We start from the raw sequence: 27,679 nt of genomic DNA, 5'->3' as shown, positions 1-27,679 counted from the left end.
AACCCACTCGTGCAGCAAGCCCCAGACCATGTGTGGTGTATGAACAAGGGCCAGCCCAGGGTGTACTCTTCTCTGAACCCTTAACCCATGTTGACACAGGTCTCACCATGTTTGCCTGTTTCTTTTGATTCCGTGTTGACCATGAGGACTTCTGAGGGCAGAAATCAGATTCTTCCTCAGGGCCTCATGAATCCTGGTGTGTCAGGTGGGTGCTCACTCCCATACCATAAGAAAACATTCACATGTCACTCCGAAGGCATTTCCCAAGGGAGGGAACTGTGGCAAAAGAACTTTAAAATAGAGGCCACAACCTCAAGAGCCTTCCCAGGCAGCCAGGTAACAGGAATCAGGAAAATATGTGAGAGAAACCGGAGCCTACTGGTGGGGCCGGTGCTGCCTGGCAAGAAGGTGGCCCGACACCACAGGCCTGTCTGGTTCTGAGATTGTCACACACAACACATCAGGACACTGTGAGCGCCTCCGTGCTGGCCTCTGCTCAAGGAGCCTTCTGCCTTCTTTCTGTGTGTCATCCTCTTCTCTTCCTGTGTTCTTGCTTTTCTTGCCACGGGTGTGACTACTCAGGTGTGTCAGGAGGCTCCAGAGTTGAACCAGAGAGAAGTCATTTTAGCCCAATGATGTCAGGTTCTCAGCTGCCTCTCTGGAAAATTGGAACTGACTTTTACCCCACCCAGTCCATCCCTATGCCATCAGAAGCCTGATTTCTCAAAGTCCCTTCTGATTTTTATGATTGGTTTTGTGATGCATACATTTCTCCCAGAACTTTTTTACCCTAGATTTTAGAAGTCATAAAATTCATTATAAAAACAATTGGATAAGACAATTGTTGCTAAAGAAGAAAATTAAAATCTCATAAAAGCTCACAGAAGACATTCATTATTATCTATTATTTCATACTATTTATTGAATGCTACTCTAGCCTTGGCTGGTGTGGCTCAGTGGATTGAGCGCCAGCCAGCGAACCAAAGGTTCAATTCCCAGTCAGGGTACATGCATGGGTTCCGGGCCAGGTTCCCAGTAGGGGACATGGAAGAGGCAACTACACATTGATGTTTCTCTCCCTCTCTTTCTCCTTCCCTTCCCCTCTCTAAAAATAAATAAATAAAATCTTTACAATAAAAAAAATGCTACTGTAGGCAAGGTTAATGTTTAGTGCTGAGAATTCAGCAAAAATTATGAATATACATCACCAAATATGTATCACCATCTTCATCCTTAAAGAGCTTAAATTCTAGAGGGAGAGATGGTCATACCTGGGCAAATATATATGAATTATAGTTGTGGTGAGTGCCACAGAGAAAAAGTACAGGATGCAAAGCAGTCATGTTAACCTGGAGGACTTGATCTGATTTGGGAAATATTTCCTTCCATCTTTGTTCTAGGATATTTTTTAGATACTGTTTAGATAACATATGTGACTTTCTCATGCTTTTTAAAAATGCCTCACTGCGGAATGCTGTTATTTTTCAGTAAGCTCTGCAGGACCTGTCTGTCTTGCTCACCTCTGTGTGGCCAGCACTAGCGTAGTTCCTTGTCACCCAGTAGGTACTTTTCTAGCTGCAAGTAATAGAGTCACACTTGGGCTCACATCAGCAAAGGGGAATTTTAAATAAGAACTTTGGCTTCTCAGTCGCCTTCCTCTCTTGTACGCAGAGTTTAAGAGTCTTCTTAAACTCTGCCACCCTGGGTTCCCAATGGTTCCCTGGGCTGCTGACTCAGCCCCTCCTAAAAGCCATGAGGCGCACAAGAAGCTGCTTGGGGTGCACACTGGGCAGTGATGGGATGGAGCTGTCCTGCTCAGCCCAGTCAGATACTGTCGGCTAGCCCCTGCCCCTGTCGGCCATGTGACGGGAACCCTGGCTCGTCCCTGTCTAGTTCATAACAGTTCTCCATCCATGTCTGTTGGTTGAATGAAAAAGTAGAATATTCCAGTCACCTCTAGAAGAGCACTCATCCTTTCTGCCACCTCTAAAGGATCCACGTGGCCTCAGCTGGTAAATGCTAAATTTCCTTCCGTGAGACTTAGCCACTGGGCCAAATCTGGCTGCCCTTGAATTGGCCCTGGAGATGAGTCCTGTACTGGGCTCTAAAAAAATGTGGAGTCCCCACTTTTAAACATGTGTGTCCCCTACAGTTAACTGCCCCTCATATCTCTCCCTGTAAGCCCAGGTTGCGAGCCCCCTATCCTCAGGAAAGTGTGGATGGTGGCTGAGGGTGCAGCTTGGCTGCTTTCCCCACCCGCTGTAGCCCCTCCTCAGGTCTTACTTCCATACAAGCCTTCCTTTCATAAGGATGCCTCCATGTCCAGGCAGGCTTCTCTTGCCATTCTCTTGCTCTTTGTCCCGGACAGTGGAAGCTCTTTTCCTCATGTTCCCCGTTTCCAGGCACAGGCCTGTGAGACACACACACTGCTTCTAATAGCCACCCCTTTTCTTACAACCATTTAGCTATGTATACACTGTGACCACTTCAGAGCAGGTTCACAGGCCTGCTGCACCCCTGGGGCTCTTGTCCATGAGGGCTGGGGAGGTGGTTGGAGAGTCCTCCAGGTTTCCAAGGTTGATTGGGGGTGGGTCCATTTGCCTATAAGAAAAACAAAAATTATAACAGGAGATTCAGTGTGGACCTTTCATAATGGTCCTTTAATTATAGGATAGGTAGGATTTTGAAAGCCAGTCTGGGAGCCTAGCAGCCTGTCTTATAAGTTCCAGAGAACTGACTTTCAAGTGAAATACCTAGATAGCCAGCTAGCAGCACTGATGGCCATATTCTCGATCTCAGGATTTATTTAGTATAGATCCAGCCAGCAAACATTTATTGAGTATGTGGTATGTGCCAGGCTCTATGCTGGTTCTGCAGGGTTACTCAGATGAGTGGGCACCACAGCATGCCAACAGGAAGTTCTGGAAGCAGGTCAAGTGCAGGACAGAGGAGTGAGTGTCAGCATAGAAGTCGGCAGGGCACCTGTAGAGTGCCTAACTCAGCCTGGGGAGGGCTCAGGAGGGAGCCCTGGAATGGGTGTCACTACGCTGATTCTTGCCTTCATTCTATTGTCTTCTCTTTAATTGCTGTTATTTTTAAATTTCTTTATAAAGGAGCTCTACTAAAAAGGTTTATTGTTGAGCTTTGAAATGAGTGGGTCCCCAACTTACGGCCTACTCCATGATGTCTATTCCAGAAGTAGCCTGAAGCTCTGTCTCATGACAGCCCCTGAGGCACTTGACCCCCCTCCCTCGGGCAGCTTCAGAGCTTACCCCCTGCCCACACCCCCCACCCTTCAGCAGGACTCAGGAGTCTGATGGGGACTGATGGAACCACCAAGAGCCAGCCACTGGCTTTTGTTCGCAATCAAATGCTCTCGGCATATTGTCTGCCTGAAAACTGTGAGGTGGGGTCCCTGAAATCGGAGGGCCGTCTATTCACTTCACAAACCCTGATTGGGCACCTTCTGTACTCTGAGCCCTGTGTTGGGAAATGAGGACACATTGCATGCAGCAGGAGCTGGTCATACTCTGTGCAAGTAAGGGAGGAGGAGATGGCTTTCTTTCACGCACAGGTGGATAGAACCTTGGGGTGGAGTCAACCCAAGCACCTCAGAAGTGCCTGGTGCTCAGAGGCCCTTCCTCTCATGGGACTCTGGGCTTGGCATCAGGCACCCCCAGGCCCTCGTGCATGTGCTGCTACTGTGAGGCCTCCCGGGTGCCTTGAGGTTGTTTCTCAGTTCGGGCTCATACCTGGGGGCCTCCCCTTTCTTTCTTTAAGTTTAACTTTTATTGAAATTTAAAATTATTATGTTTAATTTCAAACATATTAAAGTAGAAAGAGTAATTAATTATTGTTATGCACCATCGCAGTGATCACCTCAGTGGCCAGTCACTTGTTGTTTCTACTCCTCTTCCCCTCCACCCATGGCCCCGGGACTATTTCGAAGTGAATCCCAGAAAATTTTATAAGGGAGTCATGTGATGTTATCTGTAAATATTTAGGAATATATTTTTAAACGATAAGGACTCTTTTTAAAAATATATAACCACAATGCCATTATCACAGCTAAAAAATTCCTTAATAATTCTTCAATATTATCTAATATCTAGCCATTGTTCAAATTTCCCAAATTGTCTCATGATTTTGTTTGTTTGTTTTACAATTAGTTTGTTCAAATCAGGATTCAAAGGAGATCCACACATAGTATGGGATTGATAAGTCTTTTAAGTCTCTCTTTTTCTTTCCACTTTTTTGAGCTAAACTGAAGTACACTAAACTACACATAGTTAATGTGCAATCTTAAATTTCTTTTTAACTTTTTCTTCTCATTTTCTTTCTTTCTTTGCAGTTTGTTTATCCAGGTCGCTTATCCTGCATTCTGGCTTTAGACAACTTCAGTCCCATGGTGGTGTTTAACCTGGTCCTCTGTTCTCTGTATTTTCTGAAACTGGTAGTTAAATCTAGATCTTGATCTAATTCAGTCTTGATTTTTTGAGGCAGGGCAAGGCGACTTCTTAGGGAGGGTTGAGCTCAGCCATGAATAAGTGCCTCCCTTTCCTGCTGTGGGGAGTTGGTGTGTCTCTCCATGAGGAGACAGGCTACACTGCTCTTTCTAAGCTGCCTGAGGAAGCTCCTAATGACAGCTGCCCCCGGGGCTCCAGAGGGAACTCCAGCAGGTGCTGGGCTGTGCTTCTAGGAGGCAGCAAGGTAGTTAGGAAGGGGCAGGAGTGTGAATCGTGGCTCTGCCACTCACTGACTATGCAACCCTGGACAAGTCACCTACCTCCTTTGAGCCTCAGAGTCCTCTTCTGCACAGTGGAGACAGGATAGGAGCCTCTGCTTTGTGCTGGGCTGCTTTAGGAGACGGGGCTCTGAGGGACTCGGCTGCCTTCGGTCACCTTCCTTCCAGGTACACGCGAGTCTGAGAGTCCTGTTCAATGTGAGTCCCTGAGCCAAGCACAGATCCACATGCCAGGGCAGTCGGCAGTGCTGAATCGAGCCCCTTCCCATTGCTGCATTGAGCTGAGAAGCTGGTGTCTGGTCAGTGAGGTGGCCACTTTTGGAACAAAAATTCAGGTTTCAGTTTGCAGCTGCCACAAAGAGAGAGTCTGGTGCCCTGAGACGTCTCTGACAGAGGTGCAGCTTGCAATAGGAAACTGAGTTTCTGCAGCTTGTGTTACAAACTATGATCACAACTAGGCTTAAAAACAAGTGTAGAGCCCTGACTGGTGTGGTTCAGTGGGTTGAGTGTTGTTCTGTAAACCTAAAGGTCGCCAGTTCAATCCCCGGTCAGGGCACCTGCCTGGGTTGCAGGCCAGGTCTGATCAATGTTTCTCTCCCTCTCTTTCTCCCTTCCTTCCTCTCTCTCTAACAATAAATAAATACAATGTTTTTAAAAAATATATGTAGAAGATAGGAAGGAAACTGTCTTCATGTGTAGTGTGTATCATTTAGGTGGTGGGGTTACATGTGACTTTTAGTTTCACTTTCCTGTGTTTCCCAGACTATCCTCTCTTTACCTGGAATTATTCCTGAGCCTTTTGAGGGCTGAGTGGGCCGCTTGGTCTGGCTGTGGGGAGGGACGGGAGCGAGCCCCTATCTGCAGGCCTCAGGTGGATGGGGACTTAGGCCAGTTCCCTCTGCCTGGGCTCCATCACAATGAAAACAAATTAAGTCAGTTGGCATCAACTGCTGCCATTGTAGCAAGTGACCCTAGGTGTTCTCTCTGCCTGTAGGTCCCCACAGAAGTTCCATCTGGAATGTTTTTTGATAAATCCTGTTCTACTGAAGCTGTAAATGACACATCTCTCTAGTAGTATTCACCCTAATTTTTTTTTTCCAGGTCTTAGTACCCTGCAAAGGAAGCCTGACAAGCAGTGTTCAGTCTACCTGTCAGTTTGAGTCCTATGTTTTGAGACCAGTGGAAGAACACTTTCAGACCTTAAATGGAAAGGTATTCATTTCTTTGTGGGTCAACCAGGGCTGCTCACACAGTGTTCGGGTAGGGTGGACAGGAGAGAATCCTGCTTGTCACCCCTTCATATCTGGTTAATGATGGCTTTGACACACACTGCAGCACTGTGGGGTGGGGTTGGAGGGCCTGCTGCCTCTGAGGGAAGAGGAGATGAGAATGCCGAGCAGCTGCCTGAGAGTGAGGAGGAAGGGGCTGGGCACATCCCCTTGGCCCACCTGACCATGCCACTGCATTGGGCTGTCCCTGACATGCCTCCTCCTTGCAGTCCTGTCAGAGTAAGCTGTTTCATCCCTGTGACATTGAAAGCTCATTGGTTTCTTGGCCACAAATTGGAGATTAGGGATGAATTTTTAATTTTTTAAAAACTTTGCTTTGAAATAATCTCAACCATACAGAAAGTTTCAATAAAGTACAAAGAACCCTCATATACCCTTCCCCTAGATTGCTCAACTGTTAACATTTTAGCCACATTTGTCTTATCACTATATATAATACACATGATTATTACTTTTTCGGAAACTTTTTCAGAAAAAGTTTCAGATACCATGTTCCTTCCTCCAAAACAATTCAGTCTGTGTTCCCTGCACCGCCGCAGTGCAGAGCATACACTCAGGAAGTTTAACATTGACGGAGTGCTGCCCTCTGATACACTGTTCCTGCCCAGCGTGTGCTCACTGCACCGACACTGTCCTTACAGGTGCAGGGTCGCAGAACACCTTTTTAGTTCTCTTCCATTTGGGAGAGTCCCTCAGTCTGTCCCTGTCTCTAATGACATTGACGTGTTTGGTTTGCCTTGTGAACTGTCCCTCAGTGCAGGTTCTCAGATGCTCCCTGGTGATTAAATGGGCAGTTACACAGTTCGGGAGGAATGTCTCTGAAGGGTGTGTTATCTTTCCCAGAGTTTCCTGTCAGGAGGCACGTGATGTCAGTCTATCTGGTTGTCAATGTTAACTTCAGGATATGCATTTTATTTTAATATATTGTATTGATTATGCTATTACATTTGTCCCATTTCCCCCTCTTCACTCCACAACATCCTGCCCACCCCCTCCCTCCCACATTCCCCCTCTATAGTTCATGTCCATGGGTCATACATATAATTTCTTTGGCTCCTACATTTCCTATACTATTTTACCCTTCCCCTGCCTATTTTCTACCTACCATTTATGCTACTTATTCTCTGTACCTTTCCCCTCTCTCTCCCCCTCCTAATCCCCTATTGATAACCCTCCATGTGATCTCCATTTCTGTGGTTCTGTTCCTGTTCTGGTGGTTTGCTTAGTTTGCTTTTGTTTTTGTTTTAGGTGTGGTTGTTAATAACTGAGTTTGCTGTCATTTTTACTGTTCACATTTTTTATCTTCCTTTTCGTAGATAAATCCCTTTAACATTTCATATAGTAAGGGCTTGGTGATGATGAACTCCTTTAACTTGACCTTATCTGAGAAGCACTTTATCTGCCCTTCCATTCTAAATGATAGCTTTGCTGGATAGAGTAATCTTGGATGTAGGCCCTTGCCTTTCATGACTTGGAATACTTCTTGCCAGCCCCTTCTTGCCTGTAAGGTCTCTTTTGAGAAATCAGCTGACAGTCTTATGGGAACTCCTTTGTAGGTAACTGTGTCCTTTTCTCTTGCTGCTTCTAAGATTCTCTCCTTCCGTGTAATCTTGGGGAATGTAATTATGATGTGCCTTGGTGTGTCCCTCCTTGGGTCCAGCTTCTTTGGGACTCTCTGAGCTTCCTGGACTTCCTGGAAGTCTATTTCCTTTGCCAGACTGGGGAAGTTCTCCTTCATTATTTGTTCAAATAAGTTTTCAATTTGTTGTTCTTCCTCTTCTCCTTCTGGCACCCCTATAATTTGGACGTTGGAACATTTAAAGATGTCCTGGAGGTTCCTAAGCCTCTCCTCGTTTTTTTGAATTCTTGTTCATTCTCTTCTGGTTGGATGTTTCTTTTTCCCTTCTGGTCCACACCGTTGATTTGAGTTCTATTTTCCTTCCCATTACTATTGGTTCCCTGTACATTTTCCTTTTTTCTCTTAGCATAGCCTTCATGTTTTCATCTAATTTGTGACCAAATTCAACCAATTCTATGATCTTCCTGAGTACCAGTGTTTTGAACCGTGCATCTGATAGGTTGGCTATATCTTCGTTGCTTAGTTGTATTTTTTCTGGAGCTTTGATCTGTTCTTTCATTTGGGCCTTTTTTGTGTGTGTCTTGGCATGCCTGTTACATAAAGGGGCAGAGCCTTAGGTGTTCACCATGTCCCTGCACTGTGACGTTGTATGTGGGGAAGGGGCCCAATAGGAGCAATGGTGCTTGCTCCCACTCTCTGCTGGTTTTCAGTCACTCCCTCCACTACCCACAATCAAATTGGGCCCTTCTGGTGCTGCTTCCCATGTGGGTGGGTTTCTAGGCTCCTGTGGGTCTCTCCAACGAGCTCTCCTATGAGGCTGGGTGTTTTTCCCACTGGCACCTCAACCCCCACAGGTGTTTTCAGTCAGAGCTTTGAGGCTTTATTTCCCCAAGCTGGAGCCCTGGGTTGTGAGGTCTGTTGCAGGGTCCACCAGCTGCTGCCTCTCCCGCCAGCTGCAGCTTTGCCTGCCCTGCTCCACAATCCACCACCTCACTGGGTCTGCCAGCCGCCTCCTTGCTGTTAGTCCTCTCTGCCCTGCCTGCCCATCTCCACCCCTCCTACCGGTCTGGATAAATGTTTCTTCTTTATCTCCTTGGTTGTTGGACTTCCATACAGTTAGATTTTCTGTCAGTTCTCGTTGTTTATTGTTTTTAAATTGTTGTTGTCCTTTTGGTTGTGCGAAGAGGCACAGTGTGTCTACCTATGCCTCCATCTTGGCCAGAAGTCCAGGATATGCATTTTCTTATTTGTTTAAGTGGAAACAGGTAGTCCTGACAGAGGGAGGTTCCATTCCTAGTCAGGACTGTCCACGGTCTCCCATGGCCAGGGGAGAGGGCCACGTTGGTTGGTACAGCGTGGCCTCTCCAGCCCTGCAGCCAGGGCTTGTGGGCCCTGTGTGGGGAAGACAAGGGAGGGATAGGGCATGGGGTGGCCCAGACACTGGTGTGTGGGTCAGCAGCCCATAGCTCATGAGGATTGCCGCTGTTTTCCTGCTAAGGATCTGCTCACCACAATTGCCAGTGCCTTGTTAGTTTTTGTGTTCCCTTTGGGGCACCCAGACCTGCAAAGAGAGCAGAGCAGTCAGGCTTCTCGGGACAAGTCTGCCCTGGGCACCCCGCCATGGCCAGAGTGGTGAGCTGCGAAGGGGGCTGTGGCATGCATTGTCCAGCCCCATGTGTGATGCACCAGTGGTCACTTTGGTGTCTCGTTCAGATAGGAGCGCACTCTCACGTCTCCTCTCCTGTGGTGCAGGTTTCCTGCTGCTCTAAAGAACAGCTTAGCGCTGCTTCTGTTGCAGTGTTTAAAAAGGATCCAGGTCCTATGCAGCCACGACTCAGGGGGAACAGAGAGGAAGGAAAAACATTTTAGTATCAAAAAGCAAAATAAAAGAACAGTGAAGAGGGGCAGGTCGGGTAAAGTGCTGTATGGGGGTCCAGGCTAGCGGGGTCGGTGGTCACCACTGTCCAGTGATGCAGTGATGTGTCTCTTGTTGCAGGATGTCTTTATACAAGGAAACAGGATTAAATTAGGAGCTGGTTTCACCTGTCTTCTCTCAGTGCCCATTCTTTTTGAAGAAACTTTCTACAATGAGAAGGAAGAAAGTTTCAGCCTACTGTGTATAGCCCATCCTTTGGAAAAGAGAGAGAGTTCAGGTATTCTGGGAGAAGACCCCTTTCTCATGCTTTGGAGAAACATTTTTGTCCAACTGCCTCCTGACATAACCATTACAAACACCCCATAAAATACTCAGGAGCCCACTAGAAACCTACCTAATGATTTATATAATCCCCCATAGAACTTAATTGCAAAGTCATCTTGAGCTGAAGCGTGGACTGGGCTGCTGCATGTGGTTGCACAGTTTGGATACTACACAATTCCAGGAGGCAGTATTCACGTAGACCCCAGTGTAGATGTCACCCCCTGGAGTTAAGCAAAGTTCATAGCCCTGGCTTTGTCTCTGGGCCTCAGCTTTTGATCTCGCTCCTATAGCATTATTATCTACCAAGCCCCACTGTGGTGCCTTTTTAATGAATAATGATTCTTCAGTTGCTCCAGGAAATTGAGACAGTTATGTGCCAAGTGCACACTAAGGAACTCAGGGCTTCTTCACTAGAGCCTCATAGGTCATGCCCATGGTCCCAAGTAGTCCAGGTTTGGTCCCAGGAAAGGTTTCTGAGAGGACCAGGCTCTCTGGACCCTGGGTTGTCCTGTAACTGGGCTAGGCTTGGGCAATATCTTAACATAGGTTGTCCTCCTCTTCTCCCTGGAAGATGGGACCCCTGGCCCTGGGGAAGGAGGGCAAGGCTGTGGCACTCCCCCCATTAGTAAACAGTGAAAGCTTCAGGCAGCATGACCCTCTGTCTCTTTTTCAGAAGAGCCTTCAACACCCTCAGATTCCTTTTCCCTGAAAACCATCGAAGATGTGAGAGAGTTTTTGGGAAGACACGCAGAGAGATTTGACAAGAACATTGCCTCTTTCCAGCGAACATTCAGGGAATGTGAAAGGAAGAGCCTCCGTCATCACATAGTCAGTAGCTGCATCTTACTTTGCGGGCATGCCTGGTCTCCAGCCAATTTAGATCCCCAGGATCCCTCTCCGTTTACTCTGAAGCTTTGCTGCCTCCACTGTTGGAAGTTTTGTTGAAATGTTTCTTTCTAACTATAGAAGTAGCACAAGCCACATCCTGGCTGGTGTGGCTCAGCGGGATGAGTGCATCCTGCAAAATGAAGGGTCACAGTTTGATTCCTGGTCAGGGCACATGCCTGGGTTGCAGGCCGGGTCCCCGCTTGAGAGCGTGCAAGAGGCAGCCAATCAATGTTTATCTTGCACATAGATGTCTCTCTCCCTATCTTTCTCCTTCCCTTCCCCTCTCTCTAAAAAAAAAATAAATAAAATCTTTTAAAAAAAAGATAGTAGCACAGCCACTGTAGAAAACTTGAAAATCACAGGAAAATGTAAAAATGACCATTATGGCCCTGTCTGGTATGGCTCCATTGGTCATCATCCCACAAAGCAAAAGGCTGCCAGTGAATTCCTAGTCAGCGCACGTGCCTGGGTGGTGGGTTCAAGTCCCCTGTCAGGGCACATAAGAGAGGCAACTGGGAGAGAACCAAGATGGCGGCGTAGGTAGACACACTGCGCCTCCTCGCACAACCAGAACTGACGGAAAATCGAACGGCGAGGACGTCCGACACCAAGGAAATAAAAAATAAACATTCATCCAGACCAGTAGGAGGGGCGGAGACAGCCAGCCGGGGCAGAGAGGACTCGAGTTGCCGTGGCGGAACTGAGACTGGCGGAGTGTGGGACGAAAGGGGCAGGCAGTCTGACCACTAGCAGACCCTGCGGCCCCACATTCGCGCACAGAGAAACCGAGAGGGCCGGACTCAGAGTGGCGGAGAATGGGGCAGACAGAGCAGCAGATAGTACCCCGTGGCCCCCACTTGCGCACAGATAAGCCGGGATGAACGGCAGGGAGCGAAGCAGACCACGTAACCCAGGGCTCCAGAGCGGGAAAATAAAGCCTCAAACCTCTGATTGAAAACGCCCATGGGGGTTGAGGCAGCAGTAGGAGAAACCCCCAGCCTCACAGGAGAGGTCATTGGAGAGACCCACAGGGGCCTAGAGTGTGCACAAGCCCACCCACTCGGGAATCAGCACCAGAGGGGCCCAGTTTGATTGTGGGTAGTGGAGGGAGTGACGAAATCCAGCAGAGAGTGGAGCGGGCGCCATTGCTCCCTCTCGGCCCCTCCCCCACGTACAGTGTCACAGTGTAGCAACCAGCGTTACCCTGCCCTGGTGAACACCTAAGGCTCCGCCCCTTTAGGTAACAGATGCGCCAAGACCAAAAAAAAAAATGGCCCAAATGACAGAACACTTCAAAGCTCCAGAAAAAATACAACTAAGCGAGGAAGAGATAGCCAACCTATTGGATGCACAGTTCAAAACACTGGTTATTAAGACGCTCACAGAATTGGTTGAATTTGTTCAAAAGCTAGATGAAAAAATGAAGGCTATGCTAAGAGAAACAAAGGAAAATGTACAGGGAACCAATAGTGATGCGAAGGAAACTGGGACTCAAATCAATGAGGTGGACCAGAAGGAAGAAAGAAACATCCAACCAGAAAAGAATGAAGAAACAAGAATTGGGAAAAATGAGGAGAGGCTTAGGAACCTCCAAGACATCTTGAAACGTTCTAACATCCGAATTATAGGGGTGCCAGAAGGAGAAGAGAAAGAACAACAAATTGAAAACTTATTTGAACAAATAATGAAGGAGAACTTCCCCAGTCTGGCAAAGGAAATAGACTTCCAGGAAGTCCAGGAAGCTCAGAGAGTCCCAAAGAAGCTGGACCCAAGGAGGGACACGCCAAAGCATATCATAATTACATTACCCAAGATTAAACAGGAGAGAATCTTAGAAGCAGCAAGAGAAAAGGACACAGTTACCTACAAAGGAGTTCCCATAAGACTGTCAGCTGATTTCTCAAAAGAGACCTTACAGGCAAGAAGGGGCTGGCAAGAAGTATTCCAAGTCATGAAAGGCAAGGGCCTACATCCAAGATTACTCTATCCAGCAAAGCTATCATTTAGAATGGAAGGGCAGATAAAGTGCTTCTCAGATAAGGTCAAGTTAAAGGAGTTCATTATCACCAAGCCCTTATTCTATGAAATATTAACGGGATTTATCTAAGAAAAAGAAGATAAAAAATATGAAAAGTAAAAATGACAGCAAACTCACAGTTATTAACAACCACACCTAAAACCAAAACAAAAGAAAACTAAGCCAACAACTAGAACAGAAACAGAACCACAGAAATGGAGATCACATGGAGGGTTATCAATAGGGGATTGGGAGGGGGAGAGAGGGGGGAAAGGTACAGAGAATAAATAGCATAAATGATAGGAGGAAAATAGACAGGGGGAGGGTAAGAATAGTGCAGGAAATGTAGAAGCCAAAGAACTTATATGTATGACCCATGGACATGAACTATAGAGGGGGAATGTGGGAGGGAGGGGGTAGGCAGGATGGAGTGGAGTGAAGGGGTGGAAATGGGACAACTGTAATAGCATAATCAATAAATATATCAAAAAAAATGAAAAAAAAAAGAGGCAACTGATCAATGCTTCTTTCTCACATTGATGTTTCTCTCTTTTTCTCCCTCCGTTCCCCTCTCTCTAAAAATAAATAAAATCTTTAAAAAAAATGAGTATTATCATCTGTGTTAACCCCAAGAGGAATTTTTTCCTACTCTTAATGCATATACACCTAAAAAAAAAAGAGTCGAAAAAAATCACATAATTGATCTGATAAGTTTGCATTAGCACTTAAATTTGTCACCCAGGAAATACATCTTAGGAAATGTTCCCCTCACTCTAGGACACGTTGCATGTCCTGGGTTTGGTGCTATGGCGTCGGATTATTTCGAGAGTGACCTGTCTCTCTATTCTGTTGCACAGGACTCTGTGAATGCTCTGTATACCAAATGCCTCCAGCACCTTCTAAGGGACTCTCACCTGGTAAGCAGTGGGAATTTCAAAAGAGAGAATTGCAGTCTGCCCATGTGCAAAGCCAAGCTCTTTAACTGTGCTTTCCTTGTCTTCTAGAAAATGCTTGCCCGGCATGAGGCCCAGATGAACCTGATGAAGCAGGCAGTAGAGGTAAGAGCCAGGGCAGCGAGGGGAGAGAAAGAGGGCAGTGCCACGGGCTCTCCTTGTTGTCCCCACACACTGAACTGAGGTTCATTGATTTCCAGATGTACGTCCAACATGATATTTATGATCTGATCTTTAAATATGTGGGGACCATGGAGGCAAGTGAGGTAGGTTCTAATCTTCATCACCCAGGGTGGCAGCCTTATTCTGTGCTTTCTAAGAAATTTGAAGCTTCGTTAAAATCTGTTGTTAGGATGCTGCCTTTAACAAAATCACAAGAAGCCTTCAAGATCTTCAGCAGAAAGATATCGGTGTGAAACCTGAGTTCAGGTAAGGGCTTGCGCTGCAGCAGCTCGGCATCCTCAGAGGCGGGGTGCCATTTCCTCTGGAAGCAGGGCTGTTGACAGCAGCGGCTGCAGGCCGATTTGACTTGGTTGATATGAAGGAGCAGCACAGTTATTTGTGACCAAAGATAAAGGGCTGACATTGGCAGATGACTGTTTTTGTAGCTGTCAGCCTCCTGCACCCAATTGCCCATGTGCCAGCTGGGAGGGAGCTAAAGGAGCTGTGGTTTTGCCCAGTTGGTCTCTAGGTGGCCACATAACTCACCCAGGTGGGCTCGGCATGCAGGTGTTCCTCCTCATCTGCCTGCCTGAGGGAACACTGCTAAAGAGGCACCTCCTTTTGAATTAATTTAGGTTTCATGAGGGTAAAAAAATATCTACAGTGTTCATGTTTAAACTCCTTTTCTTCCCCCTTTGGGCTGTTTCACTCTGGGGCCAAGGACTTTTTCTTTGTTTGTTTTTCCCTAATTTTATGGTGCTGCCATATCTCTGGGCAGCCTGAATGAGACATTTAAAGCTGCTGTGTTTTGCCACTGACCCAAGTCAGATGGCTTCTGAGTTCCTATTTTTATTTTTCATTATTTATGGTTTGTTATAAGTAAGGTAAATCAGAGGCACATTATTAGACCAGAGAGGAAGGAGCCTCATACTGTAGTCTTAAGTTGTCACTTGCCAAATTATTTCACAGCTTCAACATACCTCGTGCAAAGAGAGAACTGGCTCAGCTGAACAAATGTACCTCCCCACAACAGAAGTTGGTTTGTTTGCGAAAGGTGGTGCAGCTCATCACACAGTCTCCTAGCCAGAGAGGTTTGTGCTGGGGAAAGGCCAGCCTGGGGGCGGGGGAGCATCCATCCAGATGCAAACATCTGTTAAGGAGCAGTGCTATCTTACAGGAGCACACAGCCCTGCATTCCAGCATGAGTGTCCTGGGGTCTGTTCTGATGGGTGGGGACAGGCGTGTCATGACTAGGGTAAGAAAATGGTGGCCAAGGAACATCAGCCTCAGGAATGAGCCAAGCTGGTGATAGAAATGTAGGAGCTCAACGGTTTGTTAAGACTGTTTGCCCTCATTTTATATATGTTTAAATTTTTTCCATTATAAAAAGTAAAACAAAATAAGCCAAGAAAAAGTAGTGAGGAGGCAGATTTGTGTATGTAGATGGGGGATAATCCTCAAAGTATAATAAACAGAAGAAACAGGAGTGTATGGGTCACCCTCAGCAGCACTGTGGAAGGGGGTGTGTGGCTACATAGCCAGGTGCATGGTGGTGAGTTCACAGATTGTCTCTGGAAAGATACTTGGGAAGCAGGTAGCAGCGGCAGCATCTGGCCGGGGGGGCAGGGGGCGGGGGGGGGGGGGGGGACGCCCAGGTGGCAGGGAGGGGGATGGACAATCACAGTTTGCTCTTTTGTGCTGTTGGAATTTTTAAACGTGTGAATGGATTACTTAAACAAAATGTCAAAGTGAAAAAAATGAAGTCAGGCCATTGTCAGCATCAGACTCCCCAGTGTGTGAAACAGAATGATCTCCAGAGGAAAGAGGCTTTCGACAGGCTCTGGGCACACCTTCACTGTGTGTCCACTGTCACTGGCCTCCCTGGGCTCTGCCTGTCCAGGGACGCCACAAGAGCTGGTGCACTTGGAATTTCTTTCTCTGCACGTGTTCTGAGCATGCTGGGCGTTCGTGTTCCCCTTGAACCTGACTTCTGTCAGGACACCATTAGGGAAGTCATGCGGTTGAGTTTCTCCCTAATGTGCGGCCTGACTAGGCTGTGCTTCATGGGCTGAATGGTGGTGGGGAATCAATAAGATGTTGGCCCATTGGAGTCTCATGGTGGCTTTGAACATGTTTTCTGTTGCAGTTAACTTGGAGACTGTGAATGCCGATGATCTTCTGTCAGTCCTGTTATATTTGCTTGTGAAAACAGAGATCCCTAATTGGTAATATTTTTTGTTAAAATACTTTTTTTAAATGGCAGCCCTGCTGTGGCAGTTTCAGTGTCGCTTTAGGAAGTTGAGCATCTCCCATGGATCAGGTGCTGTGCCTGCCCCACCTTCATTAGGCAGGGATGGCTCCCATTCTGTTTGCAGGTGGGGAAGCTGAGGCCCTGAGAAATGAGCTTACATTTCTCATTCTGGAACATACAGCTAGTCAGTGGCCAAGCAGAAGGCTGTGAGACCCCAAGCTTGTCTTCTTCCCATAGGAACCCACAACTCACAAGAATCAGCTGTCTAAAAAAAAAAAAAAAAATAGCCTATTCCAGAAAAATAACGAGGAGTTTTACTTATTTTTCTAATTGCACACACACTCTGAATAGAAAGCAAGAGGGCAGCAGTCATTGTTCCCCTGGAGCTAACCAACTTTAGTCACCCAAGCCAACAGCATTGCTTCTGCCAGTGTTGTGTACAGCAATAAAACTTATTTCCCCTTTGTTAGGATGGCAAATTTGAGTTATATCAAAAACTTCAGATTCAGCAGCTCGACAAAAGACGAATTGGGATACTGCCTGACCTCAGTTGAAGCTGCAATCGAATATATCCGGCAAGGAAGCCTCTTCGTTAAACCACCGGTACGATCCCCTCCTGCCCTAGCCTTTTTTGGGGGATGTCATGGCATGTTTGAAAAAGTTCTAAGGTTGGTGTGGGGGAGGGGATTCTTAAATGGCCTCCTAAGAATGGGGCCTCAGCTGTTTATGGGCCCTGAGGCTGGACAGCTGCCCAGCACACTGAACACTGAGCACCCAGCTGGCTGTGAAAGTTTGTGGGTTTTCGTTGGGACTTACATTGTTAACATCCTGCCTCATTGCTCCTCAACACCCTCAAAAGCCCATGGGGAGGGGGGAAGCTAGAAAGAGTTGATTTGGATATTTTGACCATGACAGGCAAGAAATTAGATAATTGTGTGCAATTATAGAACTCAGTGGCCTTATTATTATTTCCTTGGTTGGTTGGTGAGCTTTGGCTAAGGGAGGCAATTATATTTCCACGTGAACTGTGAGGATCTTAAACCAAGATTGCAGTGCTGGTCTGTTTTACCACATCCCAACCAGCAAAGTGTGACAGTGCTCACAGAAGTCACAAAATCGACGTTAATAGGTGAAGACATTTCTGTACTGCAACCAAGGACCCTGAGGGTTGAACATTTATTTGATCCTAATTTTCTATGATGTTGGGATTTCCCACAATAGTAAGTTAAAACATCTGGCAAAGAACATAAGCCTGTCCAGATAGGTGCACTCTGGTATAAGCAGTTTCTCTGAATCCATTCATCAACATGTTTATGTATTTCCCAGTCTTTCCTATCCACATGTACTTTATATAATTGAAATTATTATATATATTGTATACAGCATTGTATGTTGTTTCCCCCCAAAAGAACAGTTTTATTTTTCTGATTAGAAGACTTAATATTTGCTTTTAAACAGCATTTGCTATCTGAAAAGTTACAGTGAAGAAAACAAAAGCCTCCTGTAAACTCACTAGCTAGGAGTAGCTTCATTTATGTCTTTTTTCTGGGCCATACAATTGTATTTTTAACCCGAATTTGAGGTTATGCTGCACTTGTTGGCACGTCACCCTGCAGCATCATGGTGCCTGGTGAAGAACGAAGTTTTACTCTTGTCTGGGTTTTGATTTGATATCCCACCTCTCTGCAGGTGAAATTAGGTGCTGTCCAGCAGACATGGCAGGCTGGGACTCTTGGAAAAGGTGTTTCTCATGCAGGGGAATCACTAACATTCCGGAATGAATGTGTGTGCACTCCAGTGCACAGGTATCTGCAGAATCAGTTGCCGCTCACTTCCATAGTAAGGGAGTAAGATTTCCTCGTTTGAAAATCATCTTGTGTGAGGTTCTAGCAATGTGGGTTTGGGTTTTTTCTTATGTAATCAAAATTAAATCTTTTATTTTTCTTTCAATTTTACTTTGTATTAGTTTCAGGTATACAGCATGGTGGTTAGATAGTCATAAACCTTAAATAGCGCTCCCCTTGATGTATCTCCAGTACCCAACTCTCACTCTGCAGTTATGACAATATTAGTGACTGCATTCCCTGTGCTGTACTTTACATCCCGTGACTTTTGTAACTACCAATTTGTACTTCTCAGTCCCTTAACCTCTTTCACCCAGTCCCCCAACCCCTCTGGCAACCACCAGTCCGCTCTCTGTCTGTTTCAGTTTCATTTTTTCCTTTATTTTGTTCTTTAGATTTCACATGTGAGTGAAACCCTATTGGTACTGTGCCCATCAGTAGATGAGTGGATGAAAAAGCTGTGGTTCATGTATACAATGGAATATTACTTGGCCATAAAAGACAATGAGATCTTACTATTTGCAACAGCACAGGTGGACCCAGAGGGTATTATGCTCAGTGAAATAAGGCAGCCTAGGAATGTGTTGTTCCCAAGGTGCCTGCAGTGGTTTTCTGTGATGGCCCTGCCCTTCTGGTTCTTTCCCTCTCATTGGTCTGAGAGGGCACCCTCTTCCTGGCCCTGCCACCCTGCAGAAGAAGGTTGCCTAATGCTCCTTGGTGGGGCCGATAGTGCCCTTGCCAACTGGAGGGAAGTGTCCACCTCTTAGAGGTGCTCCTGTCCTCTTACTGTCCCCACACTACACCATGGCTCTTCTGCTTTATTTTCCAAGTAGTCAAGGAGGCCAACACTTCAGCCAGAGTATGAGGAGGTGGCTGACAAAACAGTATCAGCAGAATGTCCACACCTACTTGGACTTCAGAAAATACTCCAAGTGGAACTGGGGGAGTGTTGGAGGAGAGGCCCCTCTTGTGCTGGTGTTGATTTGAGTCTAGCACTTCCATTTGAGGTTGGGCAAGTCTGTTTGTTTCTCTCAGACTCTGTGCATCTTCCTGTGTACGCTGGGGAGAATGTGGTATATTTCACCCCTTCCTAGGTGGTCATGAGAATCAATTGGAATATTTGGAAGGGCTTTTTGAATTGCGAAGTGATACCAGTGTCCTTAGGTGCTTTTCTAGTAGCCCTACATCTGGGTGCCTTTGTCTCCTGGTCCTCTGGAGCATTCTGCACGGATGTGCAGGGAAGTATGGAACACAGCCCAGGGTACTCCCCTAGTCAGGGTGCCTGAGCCTGGTCCAAAGTAAAAGTGTTTTCTGCCTTTCTGGATGGGAGGTGGTTAGTCCCATCAGATAATGTGACAAGGTGTGTGTCATCCTCACGGCTTGCTGAGGAGCCCGTCCCTTGTGTCTTAAGTGGGTCAGGCCCGAGAGATGCTCTTCACCTTGTTGACAGAGCAGGTATTGTGGCTTCCTTGTCCCTTGTAATGCCCGCGTCAGAAGTCCATCTGCGGTGTTGCCTCTGCCTGAGCTGCTGACAGCTTTCTTCTCAGAAGTGTAGTTCCCTGTAGAGATGTTTGAGGCCACTGCTATGTGTTAGTGTCATTTGTTTTCTGGGGAAAGAGCCCAAGAGTGTCTCTAAAATCAATAAAGTCATCCTTGGGTGAGGACTTTTTAAAATGGCAGGGGAATGGGACGTGTAGGGTAGGACAACGTTTGAGAGGAGAAGGAGGCCAGGACAGCTCAGGTTTCCATCTGGAAGGTGACGGGGTGAGCATACAACATCCCACACTCTGAGACAGCACATTCCACACACACACACAGGCTGTGTGCCGCCGCTGTCCCAGATCCCCTCTGGGAAACGGTCCTCAGAGTGAGAGAGCTAGAAAGCCCTTCGTCCAGCCTGATGAGGGTCAGCTGCCTGGCTCGGTGAGAGGGGGAGCGAGGCACTGCTGACCCCATTCTAGGGAAATGGCAAGGATTGTTCTGGGGTCCTCTCTTTTGAAGGATCTGCACTGACATTTTGTCACACGTGACAAACAGACTTACTGGGTTTTTCCTGCAGGAGTCTGAGGGATTTGGTGACAGGCTGTTCCTTAAGCAGAGAATGAGCTTACTATCTCAGATGACTTCAACTCCCATTGACTGCCTCTTTAAGGTAAGACAGCAGGAGGACAGAACATAAGTCTCTGTGAGGAGCACCCCACTGTGCAGCATCTCTACAGAGCCTACAGGCCGTCTACGTTGCTAAACACTGAAGTTCACCTGCTGCCAGGAGTGGGGGGCAGGGATGCCGAGGAGTCACAGGCGGCGTCCGTGCGTGTCCTCATCCCCAGGGCTTGTGCTGTGCTGTAGCAGCTCTGGACGGCTCACTGAAGGCCCTGGGCCTCCACGCGTGGAACCCTCTGCCCAACTGTCCTCCCTTATCCATTTGGCAAAACATAGTTTGTCTTTAGGCCAGCTCAGGGGCACTTTATTGGTGGTGCCTGGAGCGCAGAGGCCTCTTCTCAGCTCCAGGAGCCCCCCCATTGCAGGTGTCTGGGAGTGCATCGCCCAGCGGCGCTTTGATTGTACGGCAGCACGTGCACACACTCTCTGTCAGATCTCCGCTGGGAGGCTGCCCTGCCGGGCGGTCAGCAAGGCCTGGTTGAGGGCGAATCTCCTCAAGAGGCCACCAGCAACGGAGTGGGTTCCGTGGAGGCCCAGAGCGCCCCCTGGGACATGGGCTCCTGCTCCCCAGAACATCTCATTCCCTGGAGGAATCTCCAGGAATCGCAGGGGTGAGCCCTGCGGCTTTGGTTGTGATGGGGTCACCTGCTAGTTGCAGCTGTTGCCTCCCCACCAAACCGAGGCTCTGTCAGATACCAGAGGCCAGGACGAAGGCCTGTTCTACTGAGGTGTCAAATCCACACTGAATTTCTGGATGTATTGCCTCCCTACTCCTGCTGCTTTGGGAATTTTGTCATGTTGTTGCTTTTTAATTATGGGAATTTTCTTACATTTGCTTACAAAAGAGTGGTGTAATGAACAAACCCCAGATAGCCATCTCCCAATCTTAGTTTGTCCCTTTCCCACCCACTTTCCCCATCCGTCCCGATTATTTTGAAACAAATCCCAGAGAGCAAATCAATTCATCATTGCATGCATACATAAGTGTTTTCTGCAAGGACACTCAAAAAATTCACAGCTCAAAAAGCAAATAATTTCTTAATACTGATATTATCTTTGATGGCACTTTCCAGCACATCGCTTCAGGTAACCAAAAGGAAGTGGAAAGACTTCTGAGCCAAGAAGACCAAGATAAAGATGCCATCCAAAAAATGTGCCACCCTCTTTGCTTCTGCGATGACTGCGAGAAACTTGTCTCCGGGTAAGAGGCTCCCTGTGGCAGCTTGGTACACCAGGAAGTGGGATACTCAGGGCCTTGGCGGAACTCTTCTACCTCTTTCCCATGCGATTTTGAATGAGGCCCTTATCTTAGCTGCTCTCAGCTTTCTCTTCTGTAAAGTGGGGACACTCATCTCTGCCTTTTGGAGCATCAGATGGAATAAAATCCTTGGCAAGCTGTTGGGCTTGATACCAGGGTAGGCAGATAGAGAGCCTGTGCCAGCCTCAGCAAGTGAGCTTAGGATGGGAGAATTGTCAGCTTCTCCCAGTAACCTTTTTGGTTTCCCCTTAACCTCGTCAGGCTATTTTGCTGGGTGTCAAGGCCTAGAGGGTGAGGCGGCGGCGAGGCGTGCTGAAACTAGATGCTGAGTTCCCCACCCTGTGAGCAGGGACTGGGTTATTTCTGGGACATACAGGAGAGACCCAGCCTGGACCACACTCAGAGACCTCTCTTGCAGTCCCAAGACCCTGGCATGGCTAGCTTGTCAGGAGGAGGAGGCTTTGGCATGCCATTCCTAGGGTGTCTTTTTCTGTGTTTTTTCTCTACTTTAGGAGGCTGAATGATCCCTCAGTTGTCACTCCATTCTCCAGAGATGACAGGGGTCACACCCCACTCCATGTGGCTGCCCTCTGTGGTATGTGGTCTTGGGCTGGCCTGTTGTGGGTGTCACGGCAAACGGATGGAGCCAAGGATGGCCCAGTAGAGGCCTGAGGCCTGGCTGACGGGTGTGGTGGAGTTGGGGAGGTGGAAGGGACTACATTGCAGGCCCACCCCCAGGGGCTTTGCTGGAACAGAAGAAGAGCAGATGGTGTGGGGACCTCCCTGTGCTGCTCCGGGGCCGACAGAGCACTCACCCACACTCTCACTGTGTGGGCACCTGCTGCTGCCCTGGGCTGGTGCTCTGGGGAGGGAAGACTTGAATCCAGCTATGTGAGAATGGTCTTAGAATTGGGGTTCTCATATCCCGCTTAAAAAAAAATAACTTTACTGTCTTTTAAAGAGCACAAAACAGAAAACACAAACTTCTCCAGTATCACCCACCACCCTTCTGCCCCCCAGAGATATAATTTTGATTTACACATATCTGGAATTTCCCCATCTGTGTATATGAATATAAAGTATGTGATACTGTGGAGGCCATTCTGTTTATATTGTGCTTTTTGCAGAACAGTTCTCTCTGTCAGTATTTTTTTAATGGCTGCACAGTATTCCTTCTTATGAACCGATGAATCGTGGAATCTTCTGTGGGCGTCTAAGCCTCTTCTCTACCACCTTCTGTTGCTGAGAAGTCCCCTGTAAAAGCCACCCTGAAGTGCCCAGAACCTGCAGAGTCTGACTTGACCTTAGCTCTGGTTTCTCTTAAGCGGAAGAGGGCACCCTGGCATCTCTAATGCCAGGGAATAAGAGAGTAAAATATTGCTCTGGCTCCACACTTAGGCTTTGAAAAGCCTCTTCTCTTTCCTTCTCCATGTGAAGTCCTTCTATTCTGTAGGACAGGCATCCCTCATCGACCTCCTGGTTTCCAGAGGTGCTGTGGTGAACGCCGTGGACTACCACGGGTCGACGCCGCTCCATCTTGCATGTCAGAAGGGCTATCAGAGCGTGACGGTGAGCAGGGGGCGACAGGGCCACCCCACACACATGTGCGGGTGAGCCGGACTCTGGCTTTCTGGTCGTGCTGGCTGCTCCCCTCTGTCCCACCGTGGCTGTGCTGTGGCCACGCAGGAGGGGCTGCGAGTCTGAGGCCCTTCTACCCCTGGACAGAACTGTGAGGTCTAGATTCAAAGTGTCCTGATTATCTGGGGGTGGAGAGGTGGGGCTGTGGACTTTTTTTCTTTAATCTCTTAACTTTTTGTAAGGAAGGATAAGCATAACAATATCATTTAACTGTAGATTAGTTAAATAAGTTTGCACATGGAAACAAGTGGCCTCCCCCTTAAGAGACTGCAGGCCGGGCTTCCCGAGGAAGCATGTGCCTGCCCTTGTGGCCTCGCTGCTGCTCATCCGCTTTCTCCTCCCCTGGAAGCTGCTGCTACTGCACTACAAGGCCAGTGCCGACGCGCAGGACAACAGCGGCAGCACCCCGCTCCACCTGGCCTGCACCCAAGGCCATGAAGATGTAAGTGGTGCTGCTGCCCCTGGCTGTGTTTGCCCTTTACGACTCGTGAACGGATGTGACTTTCTAGTGGTTTAGTGTAGCATTCTGTGTTGATAATTATTGGAAGATTTTGTGTGTGATTTGTTTAATTTAAAAATTTTAAGTTTATTACAGATGCTATGTTGAAGGAACGAACCTGAAACTTTATTGCCCATTATAGTATTGTAAAATTAAGTTGTTCTCACTCATCCCTGCTACCTTTGTTTATATTCAGCTTTACCTTTTACTTTTTTATAGTACTCTCAAGGACTTTTATAATTTGTTTTTACTTCACATTTAACAGTGTGTCATTTTCCCTAACCATTCCCTCTCACCATTCTCCTCCTAGTAACACACAGATTTAGACACACTTAGGGTTGATCCTGGGTTAGGTGGGTGACATGCAAAAACGAGACGCTCCCTTAAACACCCTACACGTCTGTATGCAGCTCACTTTCCTAAGTCAACAACGCACTATGGAAATTCTCTTGGTCAGTAAATGCAGATCCAGCCCCCTCTTTAATCACTACAGTGATCAGTTCTGTGCGTTGTGGCAGTGTTCCTAAGACGCCCTTTGGTTCCGTGAGTTGTGCCAACACCTGTGAAGTGTGGTCCACCAGGGCAGCTCATGGGGCACTCTGGCCATGTTTTATTGGAGGCCGGACATATAAACACCCTTTGCCTGTCATGAACCAAATCCCAGACTCCCAGAGGAAAGCAGGTGTTCAGCATGAACCACGTTGTCATACAAATAGGTCAGGCACAGTGAGTCCCCTTATCAGGTAGGGGACTGTGGACATACCCCCAAATCCAGGCTCCCAAGGAATATTGCAAGTCAGGGGCCAACCCTGCAATCAGGCCTTTCAGGGGATTGCGGTCTCCAGCCTGCCATGGTAATTCCTTTCTGTGCATGGATACGCCACAATTTTTTCAGCCGTTTCTTACAGATGGGCAGTTGAGTTCTTTTGGAAAAGTGATGTGTCCTGATCAGGTAACCTGGCACACTTGGGTTCTAACTCTCCGCTACTGCACAGCTGCATGGTCAGTGCAGCCTGGATTGAACTGGGACCTGGGGAGCACCCAGACATTGCCCGAGGCTCAGCACGTGAGTTAACTGTGGCATTTCCCAATTTCTTTGCAGTGTGTGAAGGCTTTGGTCTACTATGACGTGCAGTCCTGCAGGCTCAATATTGGTAATGAGAAAGGAGACACTCCCCTACACATAGCTGCACGCTGGGGTTACCAAGGCATCATAGAGACATTGCTACAAAATGGAGCATCCACAGAGATCCAGAACAGACTGAAAGAAACTCCCCTCAAGTGTGCATTAAACTCAAAGGTAGATCTTTTTTTTTAATCTTGGAGAAGTAATATAACTTTAAAAGAAAATCAGTGTCACCCTGGCCGGTGTGGCTCGATTGATTGGCCATCCTCCCACAAACCAAAAGGTCACTGGTTCAATTCCCGGTCAGGGCACATGCCTGAGTTGCAGGTTCAGTCCTCAGTTGGGGTGCATATAAAGGCAGCCAGATGATGTTTCTCTCCCTCTCTTTCTCCCTCCTTCCCCCTGTCTTTAAAATAAAAATAAATAAAAACATAAAAATCAGTATCCACAGATTCAGCCTTCGCGATGCTAGACAAGTTGCATTAGTGCCAGAGGGCAGAACTTGGCCTGTACCCTCTCTGCTGAGTTTGGAACCTGGTTGTTAATGGGTTTTATTTACTTATATTATTCTGAGTTTTTCTTTGTGTTGTTCTGACAGCTACTCCCAGCACTTTGCCCAGCCTCTGCGTGCTGTTGGTTTGTGAGCAAATGCAGTGGGTGGACACCGGACAGTAGCTCTGACCGAAAGCAGGGAAAGGGAATGGGACACGGAGGCAGTGAGGGCCAGAGGTCTGCTGTCCTGTGACTTCCTCCTCAGCTCCTAAAATACTTATCCTAATCTGCCCAATTTTGAACATTTCCTTCATAAGTGATTTGTTAATGAACTACTCATCCTTTCCTGGGAGTAATTTCTGGGAACCTGTAGTTTTTGGCAACATGTGAAAGTGCTGACTTCATGACTGGGTGGGGAGTGGGAGGCTGAAAGAGACCAGTTGTCTGTACCGCATCTCCCCGCAGGCTGAAGGTGTGCCTTCAGAAAAGCGTGTTTGGCCAGCTGGCCAGAGGAAGCACAGAGCCGTATGCAGGGAAGTCCCAGGGCATCAGGCTGATTGTCTGAACATCATTGATCGTGGCTCACATAAATGATTCCATTTTAATACAAGTCTCCAGTTGTCTCCCTCTGCACAGGCCCTCTCCCTGCCTCTTGATGTTTCACCAGATTTCCTTTACAGATTCCGACTCTCTGCTAGGGAGGTCTTTCAATTGTTCATGCCATCTTCTAGGATAGCACAGCCTTTGAAATTATTTCATTGAGGTATTAACATAAAAAAATACATATTTAATGTACAGACATACCTTGGAGATACCGCAGGCTCAGTTCCAGACCACCACAAGAAAGTGAGTCATACTTTTTTTGCGGGTGGAGGATCTTGCCTTCAATTTGTAAGAAACACAACATCTGTGAAGTATAGTAAAGCAAAACACAATAAAATGAAGTACGCCTATATACAACTTGATGAGTTTGAAGATAAGTACACACCTGTGAGACCATCACCACAATGTAAGCTATAAACGCATCTATCACTGCCCTGACAGGTGTGGCTCAGTGTGTTGGTCATTGTCCTGCAAGGCGAAAGATCGACAGTTTGATTCCCAGTCAGGGCACATGCCTGGGTTGTGGGCCAGGTCCCCAGTAGGGGGCGCCTGAGAGGCAACCACACATTGATATTTCTCTTTCTCCCTCCCTTCCCTTCTCTAAAAATAAATAAATAAAATATTTAAATAAATAAAATAAAATATTTTAAAAGTATATATCCATCACCTTGAAAAGTTTCCTCTAATCTTCTTTATTACTATGTTTCTATGTGTGACAAGAACACTTAAGATCTGCGATAGCAGTTTTAGAAGGTGAAATCCCTGCTCCTGACCCCAGAGGGCGCTGAACCACACTTCTTGTGCACCCACAGGGTCTCTGCTTTGTAGCAGCCACAGCTGATGGGACTAGGTGGTGCTGCCTGTGGCCTGAGATGCCCAGGAGGAGTTGAGGACTCCTCTGCCCCTATATCTTCTACCAAAGGCCCCTTCCCAAGGGAGGTCTGCAAAGGGAAGGAGATAGCTGCCTGCTTGGGTCTGCTCTGGGCTGCTCGTGGATGCCAGTGAAAAGGCCACACTTCATCTCCGTGGACGAATAGCCCCAGGGCTGGACAAGGCAGCCTTTGAGGCCCTTCTGTGTCTGGGCTTCTCTTGACCTCTAAGCCCATTCATAGGAAACACCAGCTGCTCCTTTCAAGCAGCAGGAGTAATGGTGTGGCAGAAGGAAGCCCAGACTTAATCATTGTAATCTGTGTAAGCGCCCCCCAGGTCCAGGCCCTGGTTCCTCTGTCTCTCCCAGGGGGTGGCTGAGCTGCCTGGCCTTCCGAGGAGATGGGCAGTCACTGGGGTGTTACAGATGATGAAGCTTTGGGGACCCATCTCATTCTGTACTTTGTCTCCTTGGTCCCCCTAGATTCTGTCTATAATGGAAGCCCACCATCTATCCTTTGAAAGGAGGCAACAATCTTCGGAGGTAAGTGACGCGGATCGCGGCCCGCAAGATCTGCTGTTGAGGTTTCAGTATTCAAGCACACATACACACGGACTATAGAAATCCGGTGGGGGAAAAGGGGCTATGTGGCCACTCTCCAAGTTAGAGAGAGACCCCTTCACCCCCGACTGGACAGGCTTTATTGTTTTTCTAGGCCTCCTACATCAAACATGGTCCTCATTTATTATTCATAGGTTTCTTTGGGGTGGTTATCTTTGCAGACACAGGAGAGGATGTCGCTGAGTACATCAAAGGGGGATATTTGCAATGTAAAAGGAGAAATGGTCGAAAAGACTTTGTCCCATACCTGGGGGGTTTGCCCAGATTCTGGGAAGATAAGGATACTCAGTAAACATTTGCTTCCTCAATTCAGGGTGAGGGAGTTTTTTAGCAAGAGCAAGTCTCATAGCAGTCTAAGTACAATGCAGGCCTGATTTCCCACTGGAGAACTTATCCATGAACGTGGGTCCTGCCCGCCAACTTCGCTCCCCACTGGTTTTCCAAGTGGGGGCTGAGCCACATTTCCCACGCTTGGAACGGTTCC

General features: G+C 47.4%; 1 protein-coding gene across 11 annotated transcripts in view; it reads left to right on the top strand.

The window, feature by feature from the left end:
* Window positions 1-27,679, top strand: part of LOC112300679 (ankyrin repeat domain-containing protein 27) — a 70,937-nt gene that overhangs the window by 9,770 nt on the left and 33,488 nt on the right. For 9 of the 11 annotated variants that reach the window (XM_045191950.2, XM_045191954.2, XM_045191952.2 and 6 more), the window contains exons 3-19: window positions 5,846-5,956; window positions 9,609-9,765; window positions 10,486-10,640; window positions 13,575-13,634; window positions 13,722-13,775; window positions 13,871-13,936; window positions 14,023-14,099; window positions 14,802-14,923; window positions 15,979-16,057; window positions 16,554-16,686; window positions 19,987-20,079; window positions 21,164-21,291; window positions 21,861-21,943; window positions 22,802-22,917; window positions 23,336-23,428; window positions 24,588-24,785; window positions 27,058-27,117. In XM_045191950.2, coding sequence (XP_045047885.1) covers window positions 5,846-5,956; window positions 9,609-9,765; window positions 10,486-10,640; window positions 13,575-13,634; window positions 13,722-13,775; window positions 13,871-13,936; window positions 14,023-14,099; window positions 14,802-14,923; window positions 15,979-16,057; window positions 16,554-16,686; window positions 19,987-20,079; window positions 21,164-21,291; window positions 21,861-21,943; window positions 22,802-22,917; window positions 23,336-23,428; window positions 24,588-24,785; window positions 27,058-27,117 — 1,785 coding nt within the window. The remainder of the gene's footprint in view (window positions 1-5,845; window positions 5,957-9,608; window positions 9,766-10,485; window positions 10,641-13,574; window positions 13,635-13,721; window positions 13,776-13,870; window positions 13,937-14,022; window positions 14,100-14,801; window positions 14,924-15,978; window positions 16,058-16,553; window positions 16,687-19,986; window positions 20,080-21,163; window positions 21,292-21,860; window positions 21,944-22,801; window positions 22,918-23,335; window positions 23,429-24,587; window positions 24,786-27,057; window positions 27,118-27,679) is intronic. The other 2 variants (XM_045191953.2, XM_045191956.2) reach the window with 2 other exon arrangements.

Source organism: Desmodus rotundus, unplaced genomic scaffold (assembly GCF_022682495.2).
Source record: "Desmodus rotundus isolate HL8 unplaced genomic scaffold, HLdesRot8A.1 manual_scaffold_216, whole genome shotgun sequence".
Lineage (NCBI taxonomy): Eukaryota > Metazoa > Chordata > Mammalia > Chiroptera > Phyllostomidae > Desmodus > Desmodus rotundus.
Note: the sequence above shows the minus strand (reverse complement) of the source record. Positions and strands in the feature narration are given on the sequence as shown.